General features: G+C 43.7%; 1 protein-coding gene across 7 annotated transcripts in view; it reads right to left on the bottom strand.

Annotated features, from left to right (window-relative positions):
* Window positions 1-27524, bottom strand: part of SHROOM2 (shroom family member 2) — a 675938-nt gene that overhangs the window by 268482 nt on the left and 379932 nt on the right. For all 7 annotated transcript variants that reach the window (XM_069205145.1, XM_069205146.1, XM_069205152.1 and 4 more), the window contains one exon: window positions 20757-20885. In XM_069205145.1, coding sequence (XP_069061246.1) covers window positions 20757-20885 — 129 coding nt within the window. The remainder of the gene's footprint in view (window positions 1-20756; window positions 20886-27524) is intronic.

Below are 27524 nucleotides of genomic sequence, written 5' to 3'. Positions count from 1 at the left end.
AAAAGTTAAAGACCTACAGTCCAATATAAATGGGTTGCTGGGGAGGCAGAAAGCCACCCTGGGAGAGCTCCAAGAGCTCATAGGCAAGCTAAATTTCGCCGGCAGAGTATTTTCCAGGAGACTCTCTCAGCTGACCAGAGGGTTGCACAAAAAGCACCACCACATAAGACTTCCATCCGGGGCCAAACAAGACCTGCAGACATGGCAAGCATTCTTAGCAGAATTCAATGGGACCCTCATATGGAGGGAAGGGTGGTTGACGGCTAGGCAAATAGAACTATACACAGACGCGGCAGGCAGCACAGGCTTCGGGGCAATATTGAAAGACAGGTGGTGTGCCATGAAATGGCCAGAATCTTGGGCAGCACGTGGCCTGAACAAGAACATCACACTTTTGGAACTATTCCCCATCGCAGTGTCCCTAACAATCTGGCAGGAGCAGCTGAGAAACATGAAGCTCACTCTATGGTCAGACAACCAGGCGGTAGTGTACGCCATCAACAGAGGGTCCGCTAAATGTGCAGCTATTTTAAGGTTGTTGAGATATATGGTGTTCAGGCAGCTGGAAGGCAATTTAGAATTAAGAGCCAGACATGTGCAGGGCGCAGCAAACTCTAAAGCGGATGCCCTCTCTCGTTTCCAGATGAAAAAATTCAGGAGCTTGGCCCCCGAGGCAGAGGAAGAGATGACCCCATTTCCACACAGCCTGTGGGGACTGTTAGAGGGGACTTAGCAGCTTTAATTGCCCACGCCTTGGCACCAAAAACAGACAAGCGCTACACAACGCACGCAGCCAGAGTGCTAGCAGTGACAGGCCTAAAGTCCTGGTCTCACCACGAAGAGTCACAAAAAGCAGTAGAACGCTTCATACAATGGGCATTCTTAGAAAAGAAAACAAAATCATGGGCACAAGCCCACCTAACAGCAGTAGCACACGTTGGTAAGCTGGCAACGGGCAGGGACCCCACGAGCTCCCACTACATAAAAACGGCAATGAAGGGTTGGCGCAGGCTGGAAGGGCCAGCGGTGGACAAAAGGCACCCCATAGATTTCAGTACACTGAAACGACTGTCAGGAACCCTAGGGGCCATATGCCGCAACAAATTTGAGCATAGACTCTTTAAGACGGCTTTCTCACTGGCATTCTTTGGGGCGTTCAGGATAAGCGAGCTAGTGGCCCCGGCAAAAACAGGCCACAAGAATGCAGGAATCCAAAGAAACGACGTGCACATAGGCCAAAGTCAAATGGCAATTATACTCAGGAAGTCCAAAACAGACCAGCTGGGAAAAGGGGCAACGATAGAGCTAAATTGCATCGACGACCAGGAGGTTTGCCCAGTGTGCAACACCCGGGAGCTACTACAGCTCATCCCCGGAACGCAAGGCTCACTCCTAACACATGAAAATGGGGAATGCCTGAGCCTGTTCCAATTCAAATCAATACTCAGAAGGGCATTGGCCAGGGCGGGGCTTCAAGCCAATAATTTTGGCACCCACTCTTTCCGGATAGGGGCTGCCACCACAGCAGCCCGCCTCGGCATGTCAGAAATAGGCATCAAAGCAGTGGGTAGGTGGCGCTCCAAGGCCTACAAAAGATACATTAGGATACACCAAGGAGGCGACGACCCCTAAAGAACCGCAACAGTCACCACACAATCTCCCTTTCCACCCACAGGTACACATAGAACGGCGTGGGTGGTCGGTCACTCCTTCATCCACAGAACAAAAACTTGGTGGGAATCAGCAGCCAGCACCGGCAGGCAACTGCCACGTTGGACTAACATAAAATGGTTCGGTTTCCCAGGCATGAAGTGGGAGCACTTCATGAACAGAATCGACGAGCTCTTGGCCTCCCAGCACCACGCACCAGACGTACTGGTAATCCACCTGGGGGGGAACGAATTGGCTCAACTAGGGAGGAAAGGCCTGTTGGAGGCCATAAGGTCAAACCTCACAGCAGCAGCCAGACGCTTGGGGGGGACCACCTTGATCTGGTCAGAAATCATCCCCAGACAGCAATGGAGGGGGGCCATATCAACGGGCGCCCTGGACAGATCACGGTAGAAACTGAATGTCGCGGCCAAAAAATATTGCATCCAAAATGGCTGGGAGAGTGTAAGGCACGGGCTAATCAACTTTCAAAGACCAGAGTATTTTGCAGCAGACGGGGTACACCTATCCAGGAAGGGGACAGAATTATTTTGGGACAACCTGTGGGCAGCTTTACGGCTCGCCGGTTGCAACTAAAGCAAACAAAGGGGGAGCCGCCCTTGAGCGGTAACCCAAAGTGCGGCGTGGCGGAAAGAAAGGAAAAAAGAACTACAAAGGCCACACCCAGCGCAGCGGGGTGGCAAGGCTACTTACCTTGGGATATCTCACGGCAGGGTAAGACAGTCAGGGGAGGTACTCGGTAACACGGCACTCGCAGCCCGGGTCCACTGGAGAGCGGGACACAAGGACCAAAACAAGGTAGCGAGCTAAGCCTAAACGAAAATACGAGTACACTCCTAGCAAAAAATGACGGACAACGCGGGAGAGTCATTGAAAACAAAGAGCAAGCAGCATGTAATAGATAATTATGGTCTAATTAGAAAGTTGTTAAAGAAAATGATTATGACACAAATGTATCAAGGTATAATGAATTTATGGCCTTTACAACAACACGTAAGATTGATTTATGGCCCTCATAAAAGAAGGGCTGACATGCTGTAAATAATCCCTCAATAAAACTGCGGCCAATATGTTCCAACAAAACTACAGACTGTTATCTTCTTTGCGGGAATGGGCCGTCTGGAGGGGTTTGTGTGATTGAGCAGTATGCAGAGCATGAGATCGGAATTTCCTGAGCTTTCGTAAGATCGTTAAGTGATATCCCAGCATTGTGTAAGTAACCGTCCCATGTATTAGAATGTAATTGAAAACTGCTTTAAGCGGCTCTGCGAGGATAGGTATGAAGACCTTATAGAAGGGGGCTGGGAAGCTGTGCGGGCCTGGGTCCTTTCTGTTTTTAAGATTGCGTATGGCTTGAACCTCTCCCGCTGAGATTTGGTTTTCTGGTGGAAGGCAACTAGTCTGTCAAACAGATGTCTTGTGGGGCCGGAGGCAGCTGTTCAGCAGCAACCCGTGTTTGATTGTGAGAAGTAAAACAACAAAGGATGTGTTGTCCTGTGTGTGTGATTTCTTGTGCTAGCCTTTTCAAGTATATAAGCGAGTAGCTCATCTGCTGTGTCCCCCTTTTCCTAGTAGGATTGCTTAACATATAATAATTTCTTTACGGCATCACTCATTAGTAACAGCTCCAGTTCCCTATTCGCTCTGCGTAGGGCTCTGTAGGTGTGAGGAGACTTATCTTGCAGAGTTTCTAAGGTTTGCAGCTAATCGTCTAATTCGTGTTTCCTCCATTTCCATAACCACTGAAGGGTTGTAGTGTCAGATATTAATTCTATAATTACAGCGGTCGCAGATAACACTGCAACAAATTTCGCTATTGTTCTCCTGAACTTAGTTGGTTAAGGCATCTTATATTATGTCTTTCAACACTGCGTCCCTTTGAGCTATTTCATTCATGGTCCACGGAGCGCTGGTGTGTGTGTATGGGGTCTACAAAGAGCCAGACTGATGCATGGTCCATAAGCACCTTTGTGAGGATGCAAGTATTGGCAATGTGCAGCTTTAGCACCCAAGAGATAAATAAGTAATCTGTGCGAGTGCGTGATCTATGGACATCGGAGTAGAACGTAAAGTCATATTCGCCTTGATGCTGCTCCCTCCACACGTCTTCCTGGTTTAAGTTGTCCCAGGAAAGAAAGAGGGGGAGCCTTAGGGCATAGTTGATGGCCAGAGGACCTACTCAATTCAGGATTAAGAATGCAAGTGAAATTCCCTTGTTTAGGTATGACATATGCATAAAATTGCTATTTCCCCTCATTGGGAGCATAAACAGGGAATAATGAAAGCAGCAGGCTCCCCGATGTGACCCAAACTCCCACCCACTTCCTGTATCTGTTGGTATGCCTCACTTCTAAACTCGAATGTCAGCCTCCTTCTTACAAGTACTGACGTGCTCATCATTTTTGTGATGCTAGGTCCATGAAACTAGGTCGAGAACCAATAGGATCGGAGCCGAGGTAGACTGCTGGTGACTAGGTGGGTTTCCTGACGGAGGGCCACATATATCTCTTTTGTTTTAACCTTTTGTTATAGCACCATCCAATTAATTGGAGAGTTAAGCTCCTGGGCGTTTAATGTGACTAGTGTGACTATGGTCATGGTAACCTGGTGGGTCGCTCTAGGAAAAGTGTAGCTCTGGGTTGGGGCACTGGTTGTGCCTGTGATTTTGGTCTAAAGGGAGCTGTCAATGCTCAATGTGCCCCGGTCTCCGATGACGGAAGACTGATTAATGTAACTGTGTGGCTGACGTGGGGATGGTGCATATTGTGAGTGACATCTGAAATCATATTTAATCAAAATAAAATCTAATTAGAGAAAAAAAGTATAAACAAACAATAAGGACATACAGTCACCAGTATGAACCACTCTAGGTGGTGGGTACACGTCAGGTAGGGCAGGCTCCAGATGGTAAACACTGTGCCACCGTCAAGTTTAGGAGAGTTTAAGCTCAAGTTCTGGTGATGAAGAATAAACTCCTGTGATCTTCAGAGGGAGTGCAGTGAGGTGTAGTGCTGAGCAGCAAGAGCGTGAGAGCCAAGCCCCCACCTCTTGTGGGGAGCTTGAGTGTAGTCCAGGAATTATGTATCATTTACGGGATCTCCCCGACTACAGTAATTATCCATCTTTGACAAATTAGTTATATCTAATTATGGGTCTAGAATATTGTGCTTTCATTACCTGCATCAAGTTTGTCTATGATAATAACATTCTTGAAATGACTCTTGGTTTTTGTTTTTGACAAATATTCATTTAAAATTTTGATTTGTGAGTATTCATGATTCTGTTTCTTTAGCCATCAACATTTACTAGTCTATTTTTCCATGACTTATTTTTCTCCAAAAAAATGTCCTTTATTTCAAGGAGGGACACGTCTGCCTTATTCATAAATATAATTTTCAATTATCATTTCATTGCAGTATCTTCCTTTGTAACTTACTATGCATGTTACTTTAATCTAATTCTGCAAAATGTTTTTTGCAGAGTTTTGTTAGTTAAGTTCGATATCTAGAAGTTGATCCTAACAGATTACAATCTATTTATATGGTCTTTCTTGACAGCGTAATTTTTGCCAGACAATTATTGGAGCACTATAAGAGAGGGGCTTTGGCTCCGCCAACATGTTGGTAGCCAAGAGTAAATATTTCGATTGGGAAGCGGTTGTGTGCTTCCACAAAAATGTCCATACCTTCCAAATAGCTGTGATCATTTTGTTTTTTTATCCAGCAGCCTGAGATTGAACTTTCAGAGGCATACACCACATTGTGATGCTATTATAGTGTCTTAGATAACAAGATAATTTATGTTGTTTTTCTCGGTCTAGAGCACAGTCATTAACCTACATGGATTTTTAGGTCTGGCTTGACAGAGCAACTCTCACTGACTTTTTAACCTACACAAATATTATTCTACAGTTGTTTGCTTTCACGCACATATGTATTCATTCCCAGGCTATTTACTTGTAATGCTTTATACTGCCGTACAGCATTCTTGCAAAGCCAGACTTATTGACATTGCCAATGCTTGTTGGTTTACTGGGATTCATAGCAGATAATCAGAGATTGCTATTTTTAGGTCTTCTTCCAATTCTAAATTATTTATAATATTGATGTTACTAGTGCATGATCCAATACGCTAGTGGTCCATTCTGATGTATCTACAGGATTTTGCATCAAATTCTTTCTCTGTAAGGTGGACTCTTCAAGTATTATAGAGCCCCATAACATTTAAAAAATAATTTAAATTAACTTAAATACATTTTAAGTACATGTTAGTATGGTTAAAGGGTGTATTATGAGCAATGATTGTGAAAATGTAGACAGAACATATTATGGACTAAACTGTTAGCTGTTAAAAATGAATATTGGAATAAGGTATTTTCAAACTATCAACTTCCTCCTTAAATCTTTGCTCGGTGGTAGAAAATCTCAGTTGGGCATTCTCCTCGGTGTGCGCCAGATGTGTTAAATAAGCATAGTTAGTAGACTGCACAATTTTAATTCACTTGCAATAGGCATGGCCTCTTTTCTTGATTTGAATTTCACAAGGCTAGAGACTCTAAATATTTTAGAATAGCAAAGAAATGTAAGTGCGGAGTAGGATTTATATGTGCACGCTTTTTCTGGTCTCAGAAGAAAATGCATTGCCTACATGTGCATCAGCACAGCTTTTCTGTTCCCTATTTCTGTGTTTTCTTCCTGAGGTTGGAAGAATTAAGCTTTTTGACTTTTTTATGATTGTGTGTACAATCTAATTCAATATATTGTACATGAGTTCAACTCCTGTCTGTGTCTCATTTCTGTCCTATGAAATATCAACAAATAACTATTACTTACTTTTGAACTCTCAATTCAACTTAAATATGGATAATTTCATGAATGAGAACCAAGGCTTAGAAGCTCCTCTGCCCCTGATGTCAATTACTTATTACCACAAATCTTAATGGAAGAAAATGGAATGTAATACCAATCCTTCTTTGGGGACGGCAATCACCCGTCCCCACACCTGGTCTTAATTCACTATGGCCCACTCACCTCATATTCTTGTAGGGCTCACTGATCTCTCAGAGACCTCATTATTATTGACTTTCTTTATGCAGCGCTTCGACTAATCATTAACCAATGACAGCACTGCTCTATCACCCTTAACAAATACCTCTACCTGCCACAATCCTCCTTAAAGTAAGTTTGGTATGAGGTGTACAAGTCACTCCATCTAAGGAAACTGAACTACTTGTTTCAAAAATGAACACGTCCGAGCGACCTATACTACTAAGAGCTCATTCCTCTGCAGACCACAAATCCAAAATCCTCACAAAGAAGGCCCACACCAAAGATATGCTCTGCTTAAGGACTGAGCCACTAGAACAACCATCCCCTACACTTCATAGTTGCTCCTGTGTTGGTGCAATCGAGAAGATGTTTAAAAAATCCACTCCTTTACAATCTACATACCATCCTACACTGTATCTTTGTTCCTTACACCTCCTCACCCTACTGTGATAGTATGATGTTGATTCCCCTTGTTATTTTTACACTCTTACAGCCTCATTATGGGTGTTGTTAAACACATGACACTGTAACACTCCACCTATAAATACCAATACTGTAGAGTGCAGTATTACCAGCTCTATTCCCGGAGTTCCCTTATGCAATGGGGAATTATCTTGCAAATCGATGTTTTCAGATGGCTTCCTGCATATAATTCCTACATGTTGAGCATTTTTCTAGAGGCATTTCTACAAGCTCTACCTGTAGAACTATATCCTCGGAAAATCACTGAAAATGTGTAATTTTCCCACATTTCGGTATGCAGATTTGGCTCATAACTTTTGTTAACAAGGCCAGTGACTCCTCTGAAGGTCTTATTGCTCCCAGTTGGCATTGTAAACCTATGCAGGTATCTTCACTTGCCGATTAAGAATTCTCTCATCTCACAGTGTGTAGCCTCCAGGTATCATCTGGAAATAGCTTCACACTTTAAGATCCCTCCATTAAAAAAAATAAAAAATAAAGGGGGAGTGATCACATTGTGAGTTTCATGGTGCCTACGGTTAACATCTGGGAAAGTGTTTTGCAAATCCACTAACCTTTGCAACCTTTATTTAGCCTTCCCTACCCAGTCACAGCTTCATGAGAGAGAAGCAGCCCTGATTCTGACTCTGGCAACACAACCCCTGCCTCTCCACACCAGGCGGTAGTGATGTGCCACCTGTGGGTACCATGTGGGATCTTATATCACCAAATGGAGAATGCACTATGGCTCTAGGTCGTCCCAAAATACTTCATACTTACCATGGCTACACATTTCTTCAGTCTATCCACTCCCCTTCAAGACTGGAATCAGCATCCATGGAAAGTAAAGTACCCCCACACAGATGGCTTCAGTAACCAGTTGCTTTCTGAGCCAGTTTTATATGATGTAAGCCTGAGGTCCTCAGAGCAACATGGCTTGCTCATTAAAGGATAATTCTACACTTGGGATTCACTGGCAAACCATGGTCAAAGTTGAGACCATCTTTTTATAAATGCTGGTGCCATTGCTAAGGGTTGCCGGCAACAGGTTTACCTTCTGGACTGTCTGTAGCCTCAAGTACATGGTCAGCATTTTTTTTGGGCTACTACGCTTTCTTCAAAGACCCATACACAATATGCCTAGTGTTAGACGTCGGGCTCTGGGAATAAAGATCTGTACAAGCCATCTGGTATGGCTGGGACAAAGGAGCCTACAGCCTGCTGTGATTCTGACCAAGACTCACCAATATTAGATATATATACATCTTTATATTGGCTGATCCCAAATGTATTTGACCCTTGATTGTATGAAAACTGTTATTGTGTGTCTTACATACAAGGAAAGGCAATGAGGAACCACAAAGGTTGTAAATTGAAAGCAAATAAAATCAATTGACAGGAAAAGAGAAAAGGAGAGGACGTTAAAAGCAACAGTGTTCCTGAGACAAAAGGGCTCAAGGCGGATCTTTTTTTATGAAAGGTAATGCAAATATACAAACGGCTTTATAAATGAAGCTTAGGATCTTAATTCAAAAGAGTATTTTATTGGAAGCCAAGGGGGAGGGGGGGAATTCAGGCTCATTATGATAAAAAATGGGAACCCAATAACATGGTAAACAGCTGTGTTTTTCAAGAGTCAACTTCTTTTTAGGTGGAAACGTGAGTTGATATGGTAAGAAAGCACTGTATTATTTTAAATGAGCAAATAAACAAATGTAAGCAATCACAGAAAAATATCTCATCATTGTTCTTCATGAAGGCAGTGATTACTCAGCCTAGAAGCCAAATGAAATAATTTTATATTGAGAAGTCAAAGCTAGGTAATAGTCTGGCTAAACTGCAAGGTCTTTATCTTTTTTTATATGATGTCAAACTAATTACTGTGTAGTATGAGAGTCTCTGTTTCTTTAAGCATAATAGAGAAGCTGTGAGAACAGTTTTTGCTTGCTAAGGAAAATTCCATTTGTATGTGAATTAAAAGAGTGGGAAAGTATAGAGAAATACAGTTATCTTCTCAAGACATCAGTTAGAGTTGGGTGACATCCACCCAGAGGTAAAATATGGACATTCAGAAGGAGCGTGACTGGAATTTCGGTGGAGGAATGGTTTTCTCTATCCTTTGAAGGTGGCAGGGGCACAGAGTAGTTACACTCAGAAGCTGGCGGTGGCCCTGCTGAGAGCTGCCTCGGAGGTGTTTAGAGGTCGGGAAACAGTAGCAACAGTACTGTGGACGAACAACACAATTTGCTAATGTTTGGGAACTCTATTCCGCAATATATCAGAAGTACAGAACCTGGCTTCAGACAAACCCAGAGAGAGACCTGCAGTTCTCTTCTTGACATAAACCATCTCTTACCTGCAGAAGGCATACTCAGTAAGGGAGATGTCAAAGCTGAAACGCAGTGGCTGTCAGCTGGAAGTAATGCATGTAAAGCTTAGCAAATGTGTAATTGTGGAAAAGAACCCTTTCATCCTGTGAAGAGGAATTCTGACAAAATAAATCTCCACTCCAATTCCCAAGCATGACCAGGTTCTGAACTGAACTGTGACAAGGGAGAGGAACAGTCCAAGTCAATCGCCAGATAAGCTATATGTTTTACATGGAAATAAGCAAGAAAAAAAACTAGGTGCGCTTACAATGGTTACTGAAGACTGACACTAGGATACATCATGCAGTTTGAGTCAAATCCCTTCTTTGTGCAACAGTGACCAGTACTAAATCAAATTCAAAGCATTAGAGCCCCAAAAAAAGTGTCCTGAAAACTTTGTGTTTGGACTCGGATCTATCCAGATGAAACTGATTTTCGTAGTCCCTCTTTGCATGAGGAAATTTAAATGAAAACTTTAGAAGTGGAAGCAACCTGACTGATTTTCTTTCTATTAATAACAAAGGGATATAACTTCCTGAGTGCTGCTTGCTTGTTGCTTCTATTCTTGGACTCAAAAGTCCAGAAAATCAATTTGCCATGCAGAATCTGGTGGATGAGGAGAAGCTGCAGTGCTTAAATGGCATGTTCTGGACCTGCAGGACAGGATTTTCTTGGGTTGTGCCTGGGCGGTTCCTGTGTGAAGACCGGGTCAAAATAGGCTCGTATGCACCTGTCTGTCTGAAACGAGACCAGGCAGGCCACCCCTCTGTCCTCTGGCCCAGGACATCTCTCTGTAATAGGAAAATGGGGAGTCCTGCACCACTCGCCACTCAGCTGCACTGAAGAATGAAGGAACTGCATGGAGCAGAGTAGGCAGTGCAGTGAGCCGCTGCCACCGTGCTGTTTTGCACCGTGCCATACTCCTCAGGCCACAAAACTGCAGCCACACCATGTCGCCATGAGATAGCGGGATTGCAACTGTAGCATGACTGTGGCCACGCAGCCTCCCGTAGCCAGTGAGGACCCCTTCAGCAGCCCCAGCAGCCATCAACAGGTGAGCCACAAGAACTGCACCAGTCCAGATGCCAGCCTGCACACTGCCATAGCAGCTTGGTGGACCGCTGACCAGAAGAGACTGGTAACGTGGTGCCTCAGGGACCCAAGAGGAGTGAGGGGGTCAACCGGTAGCGTCTGTGACCCCAGGATCCCTGCATCATTGGGCTGCACCATCAACAACTGCCAAATAAAGTTGCACCGACACTCTGCATCAGCTCAGCCCATCAGAGTCCAACCCGTCCAGCCCAGACAGAGGCAAAAGGGCTGCTAGTAAGCAAAGTGGGAGAGTGCACTTGGTCACACTGGAGATAGCAGGAGCAGCAGCAGGCCAGTGAGACAGCAGACAAGCAGTGTACATCCAGCGACTGTGGCGAAAGTACTGGGCATCAATGAATCCCCGGTAAAAGCGCAGAAACAGCAAGCCGGACTGATGCTGCTTATGCTTCCTGGTGGTATTGCATACCCAATTGTTTGTTTGCCTGCCCACACCCCCCTGCCAGCCAGCAGCTATCAAGCAGATAGCCCACGTTCAGCATACAAGCAAATTAGAAGTTGCCTCAAAATTAGCCAGTGATCATGCCATACATGTGAAAAAAGCAAAAACAACAGATGATGGATTGAATGCTCAACAATGCAAACATTATCCCCCAGTCACAAAGATCTGAGTTTAATCTATTATTTTATGCTTTGTTGTATTTTTGGATTAAAACCAAACCTTTGTGACTGGGGGTGAATGTTTGCATTGTTCAGCATTCCGTCCATCATAAGTTATTTATCCTTAAATGTGAAGCATTGGTCCCATAATCCGGACCACCCAAAGCAAACCTTATTGAGAGGCAAGAAGATCTTGAGCTGATCAACAGAATAAAATGGAACACAAAGGACCAAGATGGGCTATGGGCACGTGTGGACCAGTTCCTAGGTGTGACCCTGAAAGCAACGAATGGAAACCTCAAAAACTTCTGAGGGCTTCTGGTCACCCACCTAAAGGAGAATGATGGAGTTCCAAAAAGACATGCCAGTGGTGAGAAATTAGTTCAGTCTTACAGCAGGGACCCAACAGCCACCTTAAAACAACAACTAAACAAAGCTCTGAAAGGGGGAGGACAAGTGGCTGTGATCTCAGGTTGCCAGGATAAAGTTAAATTACAGGAAATTTCTTCATGCTCAAAAAAACGGAGAAGGAAACCAGAAGGTGAGCTGAATCACACATGATAATAAAATCTAAAGACCAGAGAAAATTCTGCCTCTGGATCAACAATAGCTCAACCCAAAAACGTCAGGCGATTGGAGTCAATATCGCCCCCGCCGAATTGGAATCCTACATTAAAAGCTTTATGTAGACTACACGCTAGACAGCAGTGAGATTGAAGCATCGTGACAGGGCTCCAATACGCTAACAACATCATTAAGCCAAGACCATGCAGACATGACATCAATAAACCCAGACCAAGTGGTAATATCCATCAAAGCAATGAGCCCAATTGGAGCCCCAATCCCCAGTAGCATTCCAGCTGTGATATATAAATGGCCCCCAACTCTATGGGCCTCAGTAATGGCCCCCCAGTTCCAGGAATACTTACTGGGGCAGCCATCCTAGAGTCACTAAGGGGCTCACTGTTGGTTCACCTACATAAGAAAGGTTCTCAATCATGCCCAGGAAATTATCGCCTGATAGCACTCCTTGACATGGAAGGGAAATGCTTTGTCAGCAATCTAAATAAGAAGCTACAAATCTGGGCAATGGAAAGAAAAGCTGATCCCCCAAGCCAAACAGGCTTCCAAAAGGGCTGCCGTATCTAAGATAACCTAACCAGTCTTTCCTACCTGATTGAAGCAACCATGGCCTCCAAGGGCAAGACCTTTTACGCTTGGTTTATAGACTTTCAAACTGCGTTTGACAGTGTGTCAAGACCAAGACTTTGGTGAATGCTGAATGCCTGGGTATCCCACCCTCCTCTGAGCGCCATCATATCGCTATACTCCAATACCTGGGTAAAAAATAAAAGTCAGCGCCGGATGGGCCACCACGGCAAACATCATGACAAACAAAAGCCTAAAGCAAGGTTGCATATTGGCATCATTGCTATTTAATCTGTACCTGGCTGACGAGACAGAACAACTTGTAAAAGAGAGGGCATTTCCACCAAAAATTGCATGCACAAAAATCCAATAGCTCCAGTACGCAGATGACAGACACTGTGCTTTTCGATTTGACACTTATAAGGCTGCAAAGACTCTTCAATGCACTTGCTATCTATCGTAGAGTTAACAAACTGAAGATAAATGTGGGGAAAACCAAGGTTTTGATAAATTCACGCAAACTGAAATAAAGGGGAGCATGGTTCATCAAGGGGAGCGCAGTCAAAGTTGTTGACACATAAATATATTTGGGGTATTGTTGGACCACAGGGGCCACACTGCACCACATATCCATGCCCAGCAGGTGGCAGCAAACTCCTTGGAAAGGGATTTCTGCAAGCTACAGAAAGCAATTGTGAACCCTGATCTATGGCCCCTTCTAAAGGTAATGGGCTGCAAGTTTCTACCTACTATCGCATATGGGGCAATGACATTCAGAAACAAAATGACTAACTGGCAGGACAAAGCACAGTCAGCCTGATATAGAACAGTATTCCCCCTTCCTAATGGTACATTGCACGCCCACATTCGACAAGAATGTGGCCTATCAATCAAATCTTTCTTGGAATCTTCAATCACTCTGAGAACATGGTGGCCGGCTGAGGTGCCTGCCGCGGAGGGCTCAGCAGGGCTCGGAGCGCAGAATGCGCGAAATGCGCAGAATGCCGTTTTAAAAATTTTAGCCGCTTACTTGGGGGTCGGAGGAGGGGGCGTGACTGGAATTTTCGGTGGAGGAATGGTTTTCTCTATCCTTTGAAGGTGGCAGGGGCACGGAGTAGTTACACTCAGAAGCTGGCGGTGGCCCTGCTGAGAGCTGCCTTGGAGGTGTTTAGAGGACGGGAAACAGTAGCAAGGATTCCTTTCTAGGGGAGGTGTGGCAGAGTCAGCACCAGCTGCAGTTACAAAGGCACAGGAAGAGACTTAGAAGAAGGTGAGAAGGCATTTTTTACTGTCGGGCTGCAAGAAGTAAGCAAGAACGCCAAAGGTGTGTGGGAGTTTTTTTTTGCTCTGTAAATATCAGACTACAAGTAAGGAATAACGTTAGTGCCTCAATATTTCAAGGTCCCATGGTGGATAAGGCAGAGGGGGTGGCTCGGAGCCGGGCCAGAAGAGGAGAAGGGAAGATATGAGTTATGGGTGGTAGAGGTGGGGCAGCCTACTCCCTGCGAAGGTGACGATAAAGCGGAAAGAAGTGGAATCCAGCGAGAACTTTCAGAAGCAGACTGCGGGGGGAGTAAGGAATGGCAAATTAATAGTTTAGGAAAGAGGAAATGTATTCTAAGTAACTTAGGCTCGCTTCAAAGAGGAAAATTAAGGTCACCCCCTCATTAAGGACTTATTTTAGGGTTTTACCCGGAACCCGTAAAATGTCAAGTGCGCAAGGGGCAGAGGCAGGACAGCCCTTGCTAGGAAGAGGGGAAATATCTACCTCAATGGTTAATGGGGACTCACTGTAACAAAATATCTCTGGAATCTGCTTTGGGGACGACGGATGTACTGGAGGAGGAAGGGGGGGTCAGTCAAGTCAACATACAGGCTGGAGGGGAACTTGACCCGTTGAATGGGGGTGGGGAGGTAAACCTACCCAGTGACTCTGTTACAGATATGTTGAAGGCCCTAGCCATGGAATTGAAGGACGGTTTTAAAACGTCTAAAGCTAATCAGGAGGAGATTAGGAATTTGTGTGAAGATCTTGGCCCAAAAAATAGACGATTTGGCAGGGCGGACAGCTGCCTTGGAGGAAGAGGTTGGTGACTTGAGGGCTGTTGTGGAGGAAAATAAAGAGCAGATAAGAGGTTTGAAATCAGGAGAAGCAGGGATGCTCGCTAAGCTGGAATCCTTGGAAAACAATCAAAGGAGAAATAACTTGAGATTCCTCAGAGTCCCCGAGGGATTGGAGGGAGATGACTTGAAGGGTTTTGTGGTAAAATTAATAACCCAGGAAATAAAATTCGATGATGTTGGAGTCGACATTGCAAAGGATATTCAAAGGGTACATAGGGTCCCCACAAAAATGACCCCCAACAGGGATAGGCCAAGGAAAATCTTGGTCTACTTTCTTACATATGGGCTTAAGGAATGCATTTTGGAGATGGCATTAAAGAAGAAGTCACTTTCGGTGAATGGTGCTCCATTTGAGGTTAGGTCGGACCTTGCCTCTATTACTCTAAATAAGCAATGGGAGCTGGGGAAGAGAATCAATATATTGAGAAGGCTTGGGGCTACGGCCCAATTAATGTTCCCGGCATCTCTAAGAGTAATGGCAAATAATATGATGTATAATTTTAATGATTGTAATGATGTTGATGACCTGATTAAGAAATTAGAGCAAGATTCCGGCGTAGTATTGGCCTCCTCCTCTGACATCGGTTAGGGTGATATGAGGCTCTGAGCCCTGCATGATGACCATTCATAGGCGGTAACGCCGGTCTATGAAGATAGGTAATGTTCTCCTGGGGTTTGGAGGATGGGGGTGGGCTGAGGGGAAGGAGGGGGGTGATGGGGAGCACTGGGTGGAGTGTAGCATAGGGAATAAGGGAAAAAAGGTCCTGGGTGATGTGATGGATAGAGAGGAAGGTGGGGAAATACGAGGTCTAACAGGGGAGGGGGGTCCTTTGAGGGTGTATGTCGAGAACTGATTTGAAGGTCCTGTCCTGGAATGTTAATGGCCTCCGGGTGAAGAGCAGATAAAAGAGGATGGTACAATATTTGAAGGATGCTCAATGTGATGTGCTGATCTTGCATGAAACCCATCTTTCTAGGGAAGAGTGTGTGGAAGTTTTTCGACCATGTAGATGGGTACAGCAGATAACTAGTTCTAATTTTACAGGGGGTAGTAAAGGGGTTATAAAAACCATGCTAATATACCTTTTGTTGAGGGTCTGGTGGATAAGTCTGGGAGATGGGTGGTGGGGAGATTAATGGTGTATGATTTTGCATTTACTCTAGTGGGGTATTACGGTCTGAATCGGGATGATATAGCTCAGTTGAGAGAGCGCTCACTCATTCTGCTTCAAAACTGGGACCCTATTATATGGTTGGGGGGCTTTAATGTAGTGTTGAATTATGAGTTGGATAGGTCCTCACGGAGTAGGTCAAGAATTAACGAGAAAATGCATGCCCAGGTTCGATTAATGATGTCACAATTTGGCTTATATGATGTTTGGAGAGAAAAGAATGGGCGTGAAAGAGGCTATACTTATAACAACAAAAAATATAGACATCAATCTAGGATTGATTATTTTCTAATTGATGAAAGTTTGAAAGAGGCTGTGGAAGAAGTTTTACATATTGGGGCTCATCTCTCGGATCATTCGGCTGTGACTCTGAAGCTTAGTTGGTTTGGGGATAAAAAAGAGAGAAGGTGGACTCTGGACAGAACGTTATTATTGGAAGATGAGGTCGTAGCAGAGTTACGGAGAGGGACTGAAGAATTTTTCGATCTTAATAAAGGGTCAGCCTCGCTTGCGATAGTATGGGATGCGTTCAAAGACTTTTTGAGGGGGAAACTGATAAGTGTAGCGGCATATAGAAGGAAAAAGTACCATGAAGAAATAAGTAGGCTAGAAAACGTGATTCGGTAGGATGAGCAGAGATTGGCTGCCATGGATTTGGTGGGGGAAGAAGTTAATCAGTTATATAAACAAGATCAAGAGGCTCGTTTGGATTTAGCAGCAGTTATAGATAATCGGATCAGAATGAGATGTGAGTCCAACAGGGTGTCTCATTTTGAGTACGGTGAGAACAGCGGCAAACTGTTGGCCTAGAAGATAAAAACTGGTATAGTTAGGAATCGGGTGCGAGAAATTCGGGACGGAATTTCGGGGGAGGTTAGGAAGAGCAAGAAAGACGTGAAAGATACTTTCTTACATTTTTTTAAGGAATTATACACTGAGGATTTAGAAGTTTCAGCAGACTCGGTGAAGGGATGGTTAGAGGGATTGGATTTGGCATCTCTAAGTGAGGAGGAGAATAAGGCGATAAATGAACCAATTGATATGGTAGAGCTTGAGCAGGCGATAAATGCGGGTAAATCAGGTAAGGCGGCAGGGCCTGATGGGTTGCCCGTCGAAGTTTATAGAATCTTGGGCAGCAGCATTATGTTTTTTTTAGAGAACTTTTTAATAACATTCTTGTGACTGATGGGAGACCCCCCCTCTTGGAAGGAAGTTATTATCACTATAATTTTAAAACCAGGGAAGGATCCTAGGTGTTGTGAATCTTTTCGTCCAAACTGTGATTATAAGATTTTTGCAAAAAATGTTGGCAGAAAGATTAGGGTGTTATGGGGAAGCTGATACACATTGATCAGAAAGGGTTCTTGAAAGGACGACATATGCAGGATTTGATACATGGGTTGGTAGCCTCGGTTAATTTGGCCACCAGATGTCACTCCCCTTTAGCAGTTGTGATGATCGATGCAACCAAAGCTTTTGATAGAGTTAACTGGGATTATTTAAAGACGGTATGTGAAGGTTATAATCTTGGGGGACACTTTATTAGGACGTTACAGAAAATTGATCTTGATCCCTGTGCAAGACTTTTGGTTAATGGTGATCTTACTTCCTCGTTTAAGATAGGAAGGGGTACGCGGCAGGGGTGTCTGTTATCCCCGCTTCTGTTTGATTTGTATATTAAGCCACTTGCTACTAGAATTAGGAATGATCAGCGAATTCTCCCCTTTGTGAGTGGGAATTTTTCTATGAAAGTGTCCTTGTATGCAGATGATCTGATGGTTTATACTTCTGATTTTACTCAGACTAATTTGGTATTGGAAGAACTGATGAGAGATTTTGGGAGTATTTCGGGGTATGCAGTTAATAATCGAAAGACGGAGGTGATGGTTTGGAATATAGAAGTAGGTAGTTCTGTAATTAAGAAGGAGAAAGGTAAATACTTAGGGATTACTATAACACAGGATATAAATGAACTCGCAGAAACAAATTTTAGAAAGGTTATGAGGGAGGTGGATATCCTATTGAAGAGATGGTTAAATCTTCCTTTAACTATTATTGGATGGGTTAATTTAATTAAGATGGTGATTGTTCCCAAGTTTACATTTATCTTCAATTCGATTCCATTAATGTTTAGCAAGGACTCTTAAAAGAAACTGCAAGGAAAAATGTGTAGTTTCATTTGTGCATCTAAAGGTGTACGTATTTCTTGGAAAAACCTGAGAAGGAGGAAAGAAAAAGGAGGATTGGCTGTGCCAGATATGCAATACTATGCGTGGGCCTTTTTCTTTTTTTTTTTAAGAATGTGAGGGAGGAATTTAGTTACTCATGTCGGTCTGAGCTGGGGCAGGCTCTGATTACAATGGCAGAGGATAATGGGTTACAGACAAGTTTTATGTATAAGTTCGGTGATCCCAAGTACTTCAAAAAAATTAGATTTAAGGTGTTAAAGGATTTAGCGAGGATGTGGTATGTGGTCAGAAGAACTACCAAACTATCGTATTATAGTGATAAGGCCCCGATTTGGGATTCCCCAGGGTCACCGGAGTGGACTAAGGACGCATTGGCAACCCCTCTAAAAGCTGCAGGTTTGTTATATTGGGGACTTAAATTAGAATTAACTTGAATTAGATCTTTTGAAAACCTGAATGGGGAGGTAGGGGATAACTTGTCCAAATTCAAGTACCTTCAGATTATCAGCTGGGCGAAGGATTTAAAAGTGGAGTTGGGAGGCACAAATGAGTTGGAAGACCAGTGGCTCCTGGATATCCCGTTGAAGAAGGAGGTGGCCTGATGGTACAGGCTATTTATGGATATCGTGGATGGGGATTTCACCTTACCAGAGGAGCTATGGGGAGAGGGCTTGCCGGAGCACCAGCACAAAGACTTATGGCAAGTATCCACTACACTTTTATACAATATTGTCAAGCCTGCTGCGTTAAGGAGGAATCATTTGTTCTCAATTCATAGAGTTTTCTGGACACCAGCAAACCTTTGTTGAATGGATCAGGACAAGATGGTTGGTTGCAGGAAGTGTGGGACCCTTGCGGTAGATGACGTCCATATGTTCCTGGAATGTCCCAAGCTCAGCAAGTTTTGGGTAGAGGTTGGTGATGCTATTAGTGAAATAGTCTCTATAAGACTCCAGGTAAGCACCTCGCTTGTGTTTTTTTGGATGTTTGACAGGACCCCAGCGGATAAGAAGGGATGGCTCTAAGTTGTTGTTTTATATGATGCTTGTGGCAAGGAGAGCGATTTGTAAAAAATGGATTGATGCCTCACCCCCAACGTTTATGGATTGGAAAGATGCTTTGATGTATAATTTAAAGCTGGACACGAGTTAGATTTGAAGAAAAAAAAAAAATTGGGAATCAATTGAACAAGTGGTGGGATTTGGGAGAGGTTGGGTGAGGCTAAGGTACCACATTTGGTTTGGGTACGGTCCAATGATTAAGCTTGCCTCCAACGTATTACCACTGGCGGTTGTTGATAAGTGGAGTGGATATAGCGAGGCCATATTTCCGGGCAGGTAAAGGTCTGGCGGAGTTGGGCAGTGTTTGATCATGGTACACTCTGCTGTATTGACCCCCGCCTTATATCCTCTTGTGGTGAGGAAGGATGGTATGAAAATGAGGACCAAAGGAAAAAAAAAAATATTAATTTGGCCTGTCCTCACAGCACTTGATAATGAAGGTGAAGTTCCTAGTCTATAGCCTCAAAGTGAAACAGGCAAAGGAAAATAAGTTCATAAAACATCTGGGGAAGTAATAACCCCTGGACAAGTTGGCACAAGTACCAAAATCTCACACTGGAGGCCCGGGAGATTAGGTCAAGTGTACCCCCAGCACCTCTAGCCTTAAAACTGCTGATTGAGCAACCAAAACTAATATTGAGGAACCAAGATGTGTAAGCCTTGAAGAATTTGGCACATGGTGCCTGGGCCATAACCCAGTATGAACCACGGGTCATGCCTACATACCTTTCCCTGCCTTTTGGCATGGCTATGAAAAAACAGCTGATGAGTGTGCGATTTGGATTAATCCCTCTGAAAAGCTACTGGTAGGGCTTGAGGAACATTGATGATTCTGACAGACGTTGTTTATGTGCAAAAGGAGAACAATCACTGACACATATTCTTTGCATCTGCAAAAAGTTGCTATTGTTAAGTAAATTCTGGCTGCGGCCGATATGGCGTACTCTAAACATCAGGCCCTGTCAGGTGCTGTGTAAGCCTGCCTGAGAGGTAATTTGCCGCAAGTAGCGGCCCGATTTTTGTAATTTATGAAAATTGTGCTAGCATCTCCAGAGACTGGGCTGGACTTTGAACCTTTAACATGCTGCTAAATACTAAAGTCTAAAAGGACTGCACATTATAGGCACCTCCAGAGAAGCTCTGAACCTAGGAGGTTAAGAGAGCGCATCTTTTGAAGTAGGCCCGCAAAGCCATAAGACAGTCAAACCACTGCATTTTTTAAACACTTTTACTAGTTGTGGTCCTAGGCTTGGAACACACACTGGAGATAAAATTAGCACTTTAGGCTTTGGATTCACTTTAATTTACTGTGCTGTAACTTGACTCGGTATTAAAATGTAGATTGGGGGTAAAGCCAGCTCTTCAAACAGTCGTTGGAAAGTGTTCTCTCTTTTTTCATTTTAACCATTGTTTTTAACTGCTATTTTGTGTGCATGCCCTTCTGGCATTCATTTGTTAGCAGCCAAGTATGTGTTGTGCTTGCCAGGTATATGGGGGCACCATTGTAATGATTTTACTTAATTGTACAATAAATAATTTGTCTATCTATCTATCTATGCTCCAGAGTGGAAATCTATAGATAATTTAGTACCAGTGAGAATATTGTAATTGTGCTAATGAATAAACTTTTAGTTAAAGACCAGATGTACAACAAAACGAAGTCCACTTTTTAAGTTAGCAAAGGAGCATTTTAAGAACAACATGTGTATATATATTCAATTCAAGAGCACACCTTCTAAAAACATACTTATAGATTATGAAGCCTGCACTAAATATTTGTTGCAAAAGTATTAAAACTTACCTGGAATATCGGGAGTGCCAAGAACTGCAGGCATTGGTAGATGGGAGCTGTGACAGAGTGGCCCCAGACTGGTTCTCTGTGAATTTGGTAGAGTGCCAAGAGTGAGGCCTACCAGCAGCATCATTTCTCCTGAAAGAGACATAATGGTACAGTGGGTATTTTTCATGTGGCGATCCTACCACTTGGGATAATAATAGTGAACAACCAAAAACTACATGTGCCAGAACCAAAGATTGGAGTGGATACTAAGAGGTGATGACCTTTAATCGCTCAAAATCAACTCAAGAGATGAATAACAAGCAAACCAGATGATCATCCTAGAATAATCATAATCCGTTTCTGAACTAATCATTTTTTTTACTTTATTTTCTTACATTTCTGAGGTAAACAAATGCTCTTTATTATTTTATTAGATTACAATGCAAGAATGGGAAGATGACAATTGTAGGTATATTAAAATTGTCTCCTGGTTTTCCGCCCATTCAAAAGAAAACATTATTTGAATCTTACAACTGCATGGGGGGGTTATACTGAAATTAAGCTAAGAAATCTTCCCAAAATTAACGCATGAAAATTAAATAATAAATCAGCCAGATGATGACAGCAGCAGGAGGGGAGAGTTAAATGCCCTGCCCTACTTATGTAATCACTTTAAGTATAAATAATTTTCATTTCACAATTAAGATAACTGTTGAAAAACCTCTCCAGTTTTTTTTTTAATTAGCTGCTGCCAATTCAGGTTACAGTATTTTTTGAAGTAGGCTATGCGTATGTTTGTTTGCGAAGAGTTTGTATAGCAGAAGACCGAGAATTGGTTTAAGAAGCGTAGTGTCTGCTCTCCACGTGAACAGTTCCGAGATGCAAAATTCTTATGTGCTTCATATTAGGAACACAACAGTGTAGAAGTTTGTGATTAACTGTGCCTTACTGTGTGTGTTGATGGAAAAAAGACACACTCATTTTTTTTAAATAGTGCACATTTCATTAATGGAGCTGGCACCTCTGGGATGTGTTACATTACATTACATTTAACACATTTACAAACAACTAGATAGAGGTGGTCCTTTATAGCTGCACTAAAAGAAACTGCAGTATTATGAGTGTGCACCAGAATTGTGACATAGCAAGATGGAAGACGCTGTTTACGTTCTCAGTAATAGAACAAGATCTTCAGGTGAGCGAGCCACGTGCCCTTCTTAGGTCTGGCTTGACGATGCAGCTGCCGCACGACTTTATGTGATCAACAAAAAAAGTAGAAGAGCTTTCAGAATTCTACTGAGAATGGGGCTTAGGGTTCATCCATATGTTGGTTTCCATGAGTACAGGATTTAAATGGGCCGAAAATGTGTGCTTCCATAACAAGAGTGCCTCTATTGCACTTTTTGGCTTATCCTCAATACAGCAGGACAGAGTTAGTTACAGTGGCAAGCCAATGGTAAGTGCTATAGGCCTTGTGGTTTCTTTGGGAAAAGTTATGTCAGATTCCCTCAGTTTGATCTATTTTGAAACATTATGACAAAGGCAAAAGGCCTGATTTACTTAAAATGTGAAAGGGAACAGGCGTTCAAGAATGGATTGTTATGTCATTGTGTTAACCCCTTTAGGCAGGTAGTTTGTTAGATGAAATGTCACAGATTACCATAGTGGGCAGGGTATTTGCTGCTGGTGACCCATCGAACAAACCACTCGGACAGAAGATGTGTCCTGCAATACTCCTTATTAGGCTCTGTTAAGAGGAGTTTTAGATTGTTTGAAAACGATACCTTTTGTATATTCATATTTGCATTTTTATGGCATATCTGTTGACTACTTTGTAGAAAAGCTGATGTTCAACACAGAAGGTCTGAGTTGGTTATAGTGAAAAGGCAATGACAGATGTAATAGGTCTGATTGTTTGTTATATAGAGTTACAATGACATATTTATTGTGACAAGAATAAAAGGCATTTAAGGGTGGGTATTTATTACTCTGAATTAACACCTAGACATAGGTATTTTGTTACATAGAATCACACATATTACTGTAGGGGATGAGGGTTTTGGTATCCCAGTTGACAAATCAGGAGTATAGAAGATTTGCACTGTGACAATACTTGTTGGGCCCTCTTGGAGAAATGGTATTTTGCTTGACAACTGTAATTTTATAAACATTTGTAATTTTGTGACTGTATACCTGATGGCTGGTGCAGGAAAGATTATGCTCAATACAGCAGGTCTGAGATGGGTATAATGATGAGCCAGCAAATCAGCTGTAGGCCTGATTGGTGAACTGGGACAGGTTATGCTAGATGCCATATGTAGGAAAGTACCATCTTGCCTGGCATGTTACCCCCATATTTCACTGTATATATGTTGTTTTAGTGTATGTGTCACTGGGACCCTGCCAACCAGGGCCCCAGTGCTCATAAGTGTGACCTATATGTGTTCCCTGTGTGATGACTGTCTCACTGAGGCTCTGCTAACCAGAACCTCAGTGGTTATGCTCTCTCTGCTTTCTAAATTGTCACTAACAGGCTAGTGACCAATTTTACCAATTCACATTGGCGTACTGGAACACCCTTATAATTCCCTAGTATATGGTACTGAGGTACCCAGGCTATTGGGGTTCCAGGAGATCCCTATGGGTTGCAGCATTTCTTTTGCCACCCATAGGGAGCTCTGACAATTCTTACACAGGCCTGCCACTGCAGCCTGAGTGAAATAACGTCCACGTTATTTCACAGCCATTTACCACTGCACTTAAGTAACTTATAAGTCACCTATATGTCTAACATTCACCTGGTGAAGGTTGGGTGCTAAGTTACTTAGTGTGTGGGCACCCTGGCACTAGCCAAGGTGCCCCCACATCGTTCAGGGCAAATTCCCCAGACTTTGTGAGTGCGGGGACACCATTACACGCATGCACTATACATAGGTCACTACCTATGTATAGCGTCACAATGGTAACTCCGAACATGGCCATGTAACATGTCTAAGATCATGGAATTGTCACCCCAATGCCATTCTGGCATTGGGGAGACAATTCCATGATCCCCCGAGTCTCTAGCACAGACCCGGGTACCGCCAAACTACCTTTCCCGGGGTTTCACTGCAGCTGCTGCTGCTGCCAACCCCTCAGACAGGTTTCTGCCCTCCTGGGGTCCAGCCAGGCTTGGCCCAGGAAGGCAGAACAAAGGACTTCCTCAGAGAGAGGGTGTTACACCCTCTCCCTTTGGAAAAAGGTGTCAGGGCTGGGGAGGAGTAGCCTCCCCCAGCCTCTGGAAATGCTTTGATGGGCACAGATGGTGCCCATCTCTGCATAAGCCAGTCTACACCGGTTCAGGGATCCCCCAGCCCTGCTCTGGTGCGAAACTGGACAAAGGAAAGGGTAGTGACCACTCCCCTGACCTGCACCTCCCAGGGGAGGTGCCCAGAGCTCCTCCAGTGTGCTCCAAACCTCTGCCATCTTGGAAACAGAGGTGCTGCTGGCACACTGGACTGCTCTGAGTGGCCAGTGCCAGCAGGTGACATCAGAGACTCCTTCTGATAGGCTCTTACCTGTGTTGCTAGCCTATCCTCCTTCCTAGGTAGCCAAACCTCCTTTTCAGGCTATTTAGGGTCTCTGCTTTGGGGAATTCTTTAGATAACGAATGCAAGAGCTCATCAGAGTTCCTCTGCATCTCTCTCTTCACCTTCTGCCAAAGGATCGACCGCTGATGCTCAGGACGCCTGCAAAACCGCAACAAAGAAGCAAAGACGACTACTGCAACCTTGTATCGCTAATCCTGCCGCCTTCTCGACTGTTTTCCTGGTGGTGCATGCTCTGGGGGTAGCCTGCCTCCTTCTTGCACCAGGAGCTCTGAAGAAATCTCCCGTGGGTCGACGGAATCTTCCCCCTGCAACCGCAGGCACCAAAAGAACTGCATCACCGGTCCTCTGGGTCCCCTCTCAGCACGACAAGCGTGGTCCCTGGAACTCAGCAACTCTGTCCAAGTGACTCCCACAGTCCAGTGACTCTTCAGTCCAAGTTTGGTAGAGGTAAGTCCTTGCCTCCACACGCTAGACTGCATTGCTGGGTACCGCGTGATTTGCAGCTGCTCTGGCTCCTGTGCACTCTTCCAGGATTTCCTTTGTGCACAGCCAGGCCTGGGTCCCCGACACTCTAACCTGCAGTGCACAACCTCCTGAGTTGTCCTCCGGCATCGTGGGACTCCCTTTTGTGTCTTCGGGTGAGCTCCGGTTCACTCCTCTTCTAAGTGCCTGTTCAGGTACTTCTGCGGGTGCTGCCTGCTTCTGTGAGGGCTCCCTGACTTGCTGGGCGCCCCCTCTGTCTCCTCATCCAAGTGGCGACATCCTGGTCCCTCCTGGGCCACAGCAGCATCCAAAAACCCTAACCACGACCCTTGCAGCTAGCAAGGCTTGTTTGCGGTCGTTCTGCGTGGGAACACCTCTGCAAGCTTCTTCACGAAGTGGGACATCCATCCTCCAAAGGGGAAGTTCCTAGTCCTCTTCGTTCTTGCAGAATCCACAGCTTCTACCATCCGGTGGCAGCTTCTTTGCACCCTCAGCTGGCATTTCCTGGGCATCTGCCCACTCTCGACTTTGTCGTGACTCTTGGACTTGGTCCCCTTGTTCCACAGGTACTCTCGTCCGGAAATCCACTTTGGTTGCATTGCTGGTCTCCCTTGCAGAATTCCCCTATCACGACTTCTGTGCTCTCTGGGGAATATAGGTGCACTTTACACCTACTTTTCAGGGTCTTGGGGTGGGCTATTTTTCTAACCCTCACTGTTTTCTTACAGTCCCAGCGACCCTCTACAAGCTCACATAGGTTTGGGGTCCATTCGTGGTTCGCATTCCACTTTTGGAGTATATGGTTTGTGTTGCCCCTATACCTATGTGCTCCTATTGCAATCTACTGTAACTTTACATTGCTTGCATTACTTCCTTTTGCAATTACTGCATATTTTTGGTATTGTGTACATATATCTTGTGTATATTTGGCATCCTCATACTGAGGGTACTCACTGAGATACTTTTGGCATATTGTCATAAAAATAAAGTACCTTTATTTTTAGTATATCTGTGTATTGTGTTTTCTTATGATATTGTGCATATGACACCAACGGTATAGTAGGAGCTTTGCATGTCTCCTAGTTCAGCTTAAGCTGCTCTGCTATATCTACCTTCTATCAGCCTAAGCTGCTAGAAACACCTCTTCTACACTAATAAGGGATAACTGGACCTGGTACTGAGTGTAAGTACCACTTGGTACCCACTACAAGCCAGGCCAGCCTCCTACACCATAGATCTGACCTTTTTCTTCCAAAACATTCTGACAAATTTCTTAAAGCCAATAGGCCCCTAACAGTGGATTGTTATTAAGGGCTGAATACAGGTATTATCTTGCATTTAATATCAGAGAATACCATAGTCGGCAAGGGTTTTTTGTGCTGGTCACCCATTCTGACAAACAATGAGCACAGAATATTTTCACTGTGGTGGTCCTTTTGGGCCCTATTGAGACAGGCTATTTATGGTTTTGCTGACTGCATTTCTATGCATATTAGTAATTTTATGACTTATGCACGATGGTTGACAGTTTGTGTGATCTTCAGCAGGCCTGTAAAGGTTCCTTAGGTGTGATGTGTTCAGAATGAAAATTGACTACACAGGAAGTAGGCTTTAGTTACCTATTGTGAAAGACACATGTTAATGGCAAAGGTTTTTTTTTAAGAGTGGATTTTTATTACATATGTAGTAAGTATTCTGTTACAGAGAGTCTTGCAGATTACCGTAGTACGGAAGTGTTTTAGCGTTGGTGAGCTGCCCGAACAAACCATAAGACTTTACTTCTACTAAGGGAATCCTTACTAGGTTCTATCAGGAGGGATTCTATATAGTTTTGAGAACTGTAATTTTGTACTTATTTGACATTATGTAACAGTATCTGTGATGGTTGCCTTGTGGAAAAGCTTACACACAATGCACTATATCCGAGTTGTTTATGGCAACAATTAAACCATAAAGGTTATAGGCCTTATTATTTCTTCCAAAATGTTATGGTAATATCAGTAGTTCTGACGTACTGATTGTGAAAGGCATGTTAAGGTCAATAAGCATTTAAGGATAGATACATTGTTGTTCCTCTGTATTACAGCCTACACACTACCGTAGAAGGCAAGGTTTTTGGCTAGCCCATTGACAAACTGTGCATATAGAAGGTTTGCACTAAGAATCACTGTTAGACCCCTTCACCCCCCACTTAGGCGAGAGAGTATTGTGCTTTGCCATCTGTAATTGTGTACACTTTCAAAATTATATGACTATATGGCCTGATGACTGACTTGTGGGAAACCTTAATCTCAGTACAATAGGGTGGGGTGGTTACGGTGACAAGCTAATGATAACAGCCACAGACCACTACAAAAAGGAATCTCATAGGTCTGATATGTTTACCATGTAAAGTTACGAAAAAGACAATAGGGGCGATTTAATTACCTTTACGGGTGGCTTTTTTTGCACTGCTTGCAGTCAGGCTTTTTGTTACATCAAATCTAAGTATAGCCTTTGGAGGGAGCAATTTTAGTGTCTGTTACCCCCTTTTACAAATTCTAGGGGTAGAATTGGACTGTAATAATGCCTGCTAGAATCTCTTCGGAAAGCCTAACAGGGTCAGCTGTCTGCAAGGATCTTGCAATTAACAAAATCATTAGATATTCCATACATCCATACCTATAAATATATATCTTTATAGATAAAAAGAGAATCTTTTGGTCAGTCCTCTTTT

The sequence above is a fragment of the Pleurodeles waltl genome, chromosome 8 (genome assembly GCF_031143425.1).
Source record: "Pleurodeles waltl isolate 20211129_DDA chromosome 8, aPleWal1.hap1.20221129, whole genome shotgun sequence".
NCBI classification, from domain to species: Eukaryota; Metazoa; Chordata; class Amphibia; order Caudata; family Salamandridae; genus Pleurodeles; species Pleurodeles waltl.
The sequence above is the reverse complement of the archived record's forward strand: the minus strand, read 5'-3'. Positions and strand labels throughout refer to the sequence as shown.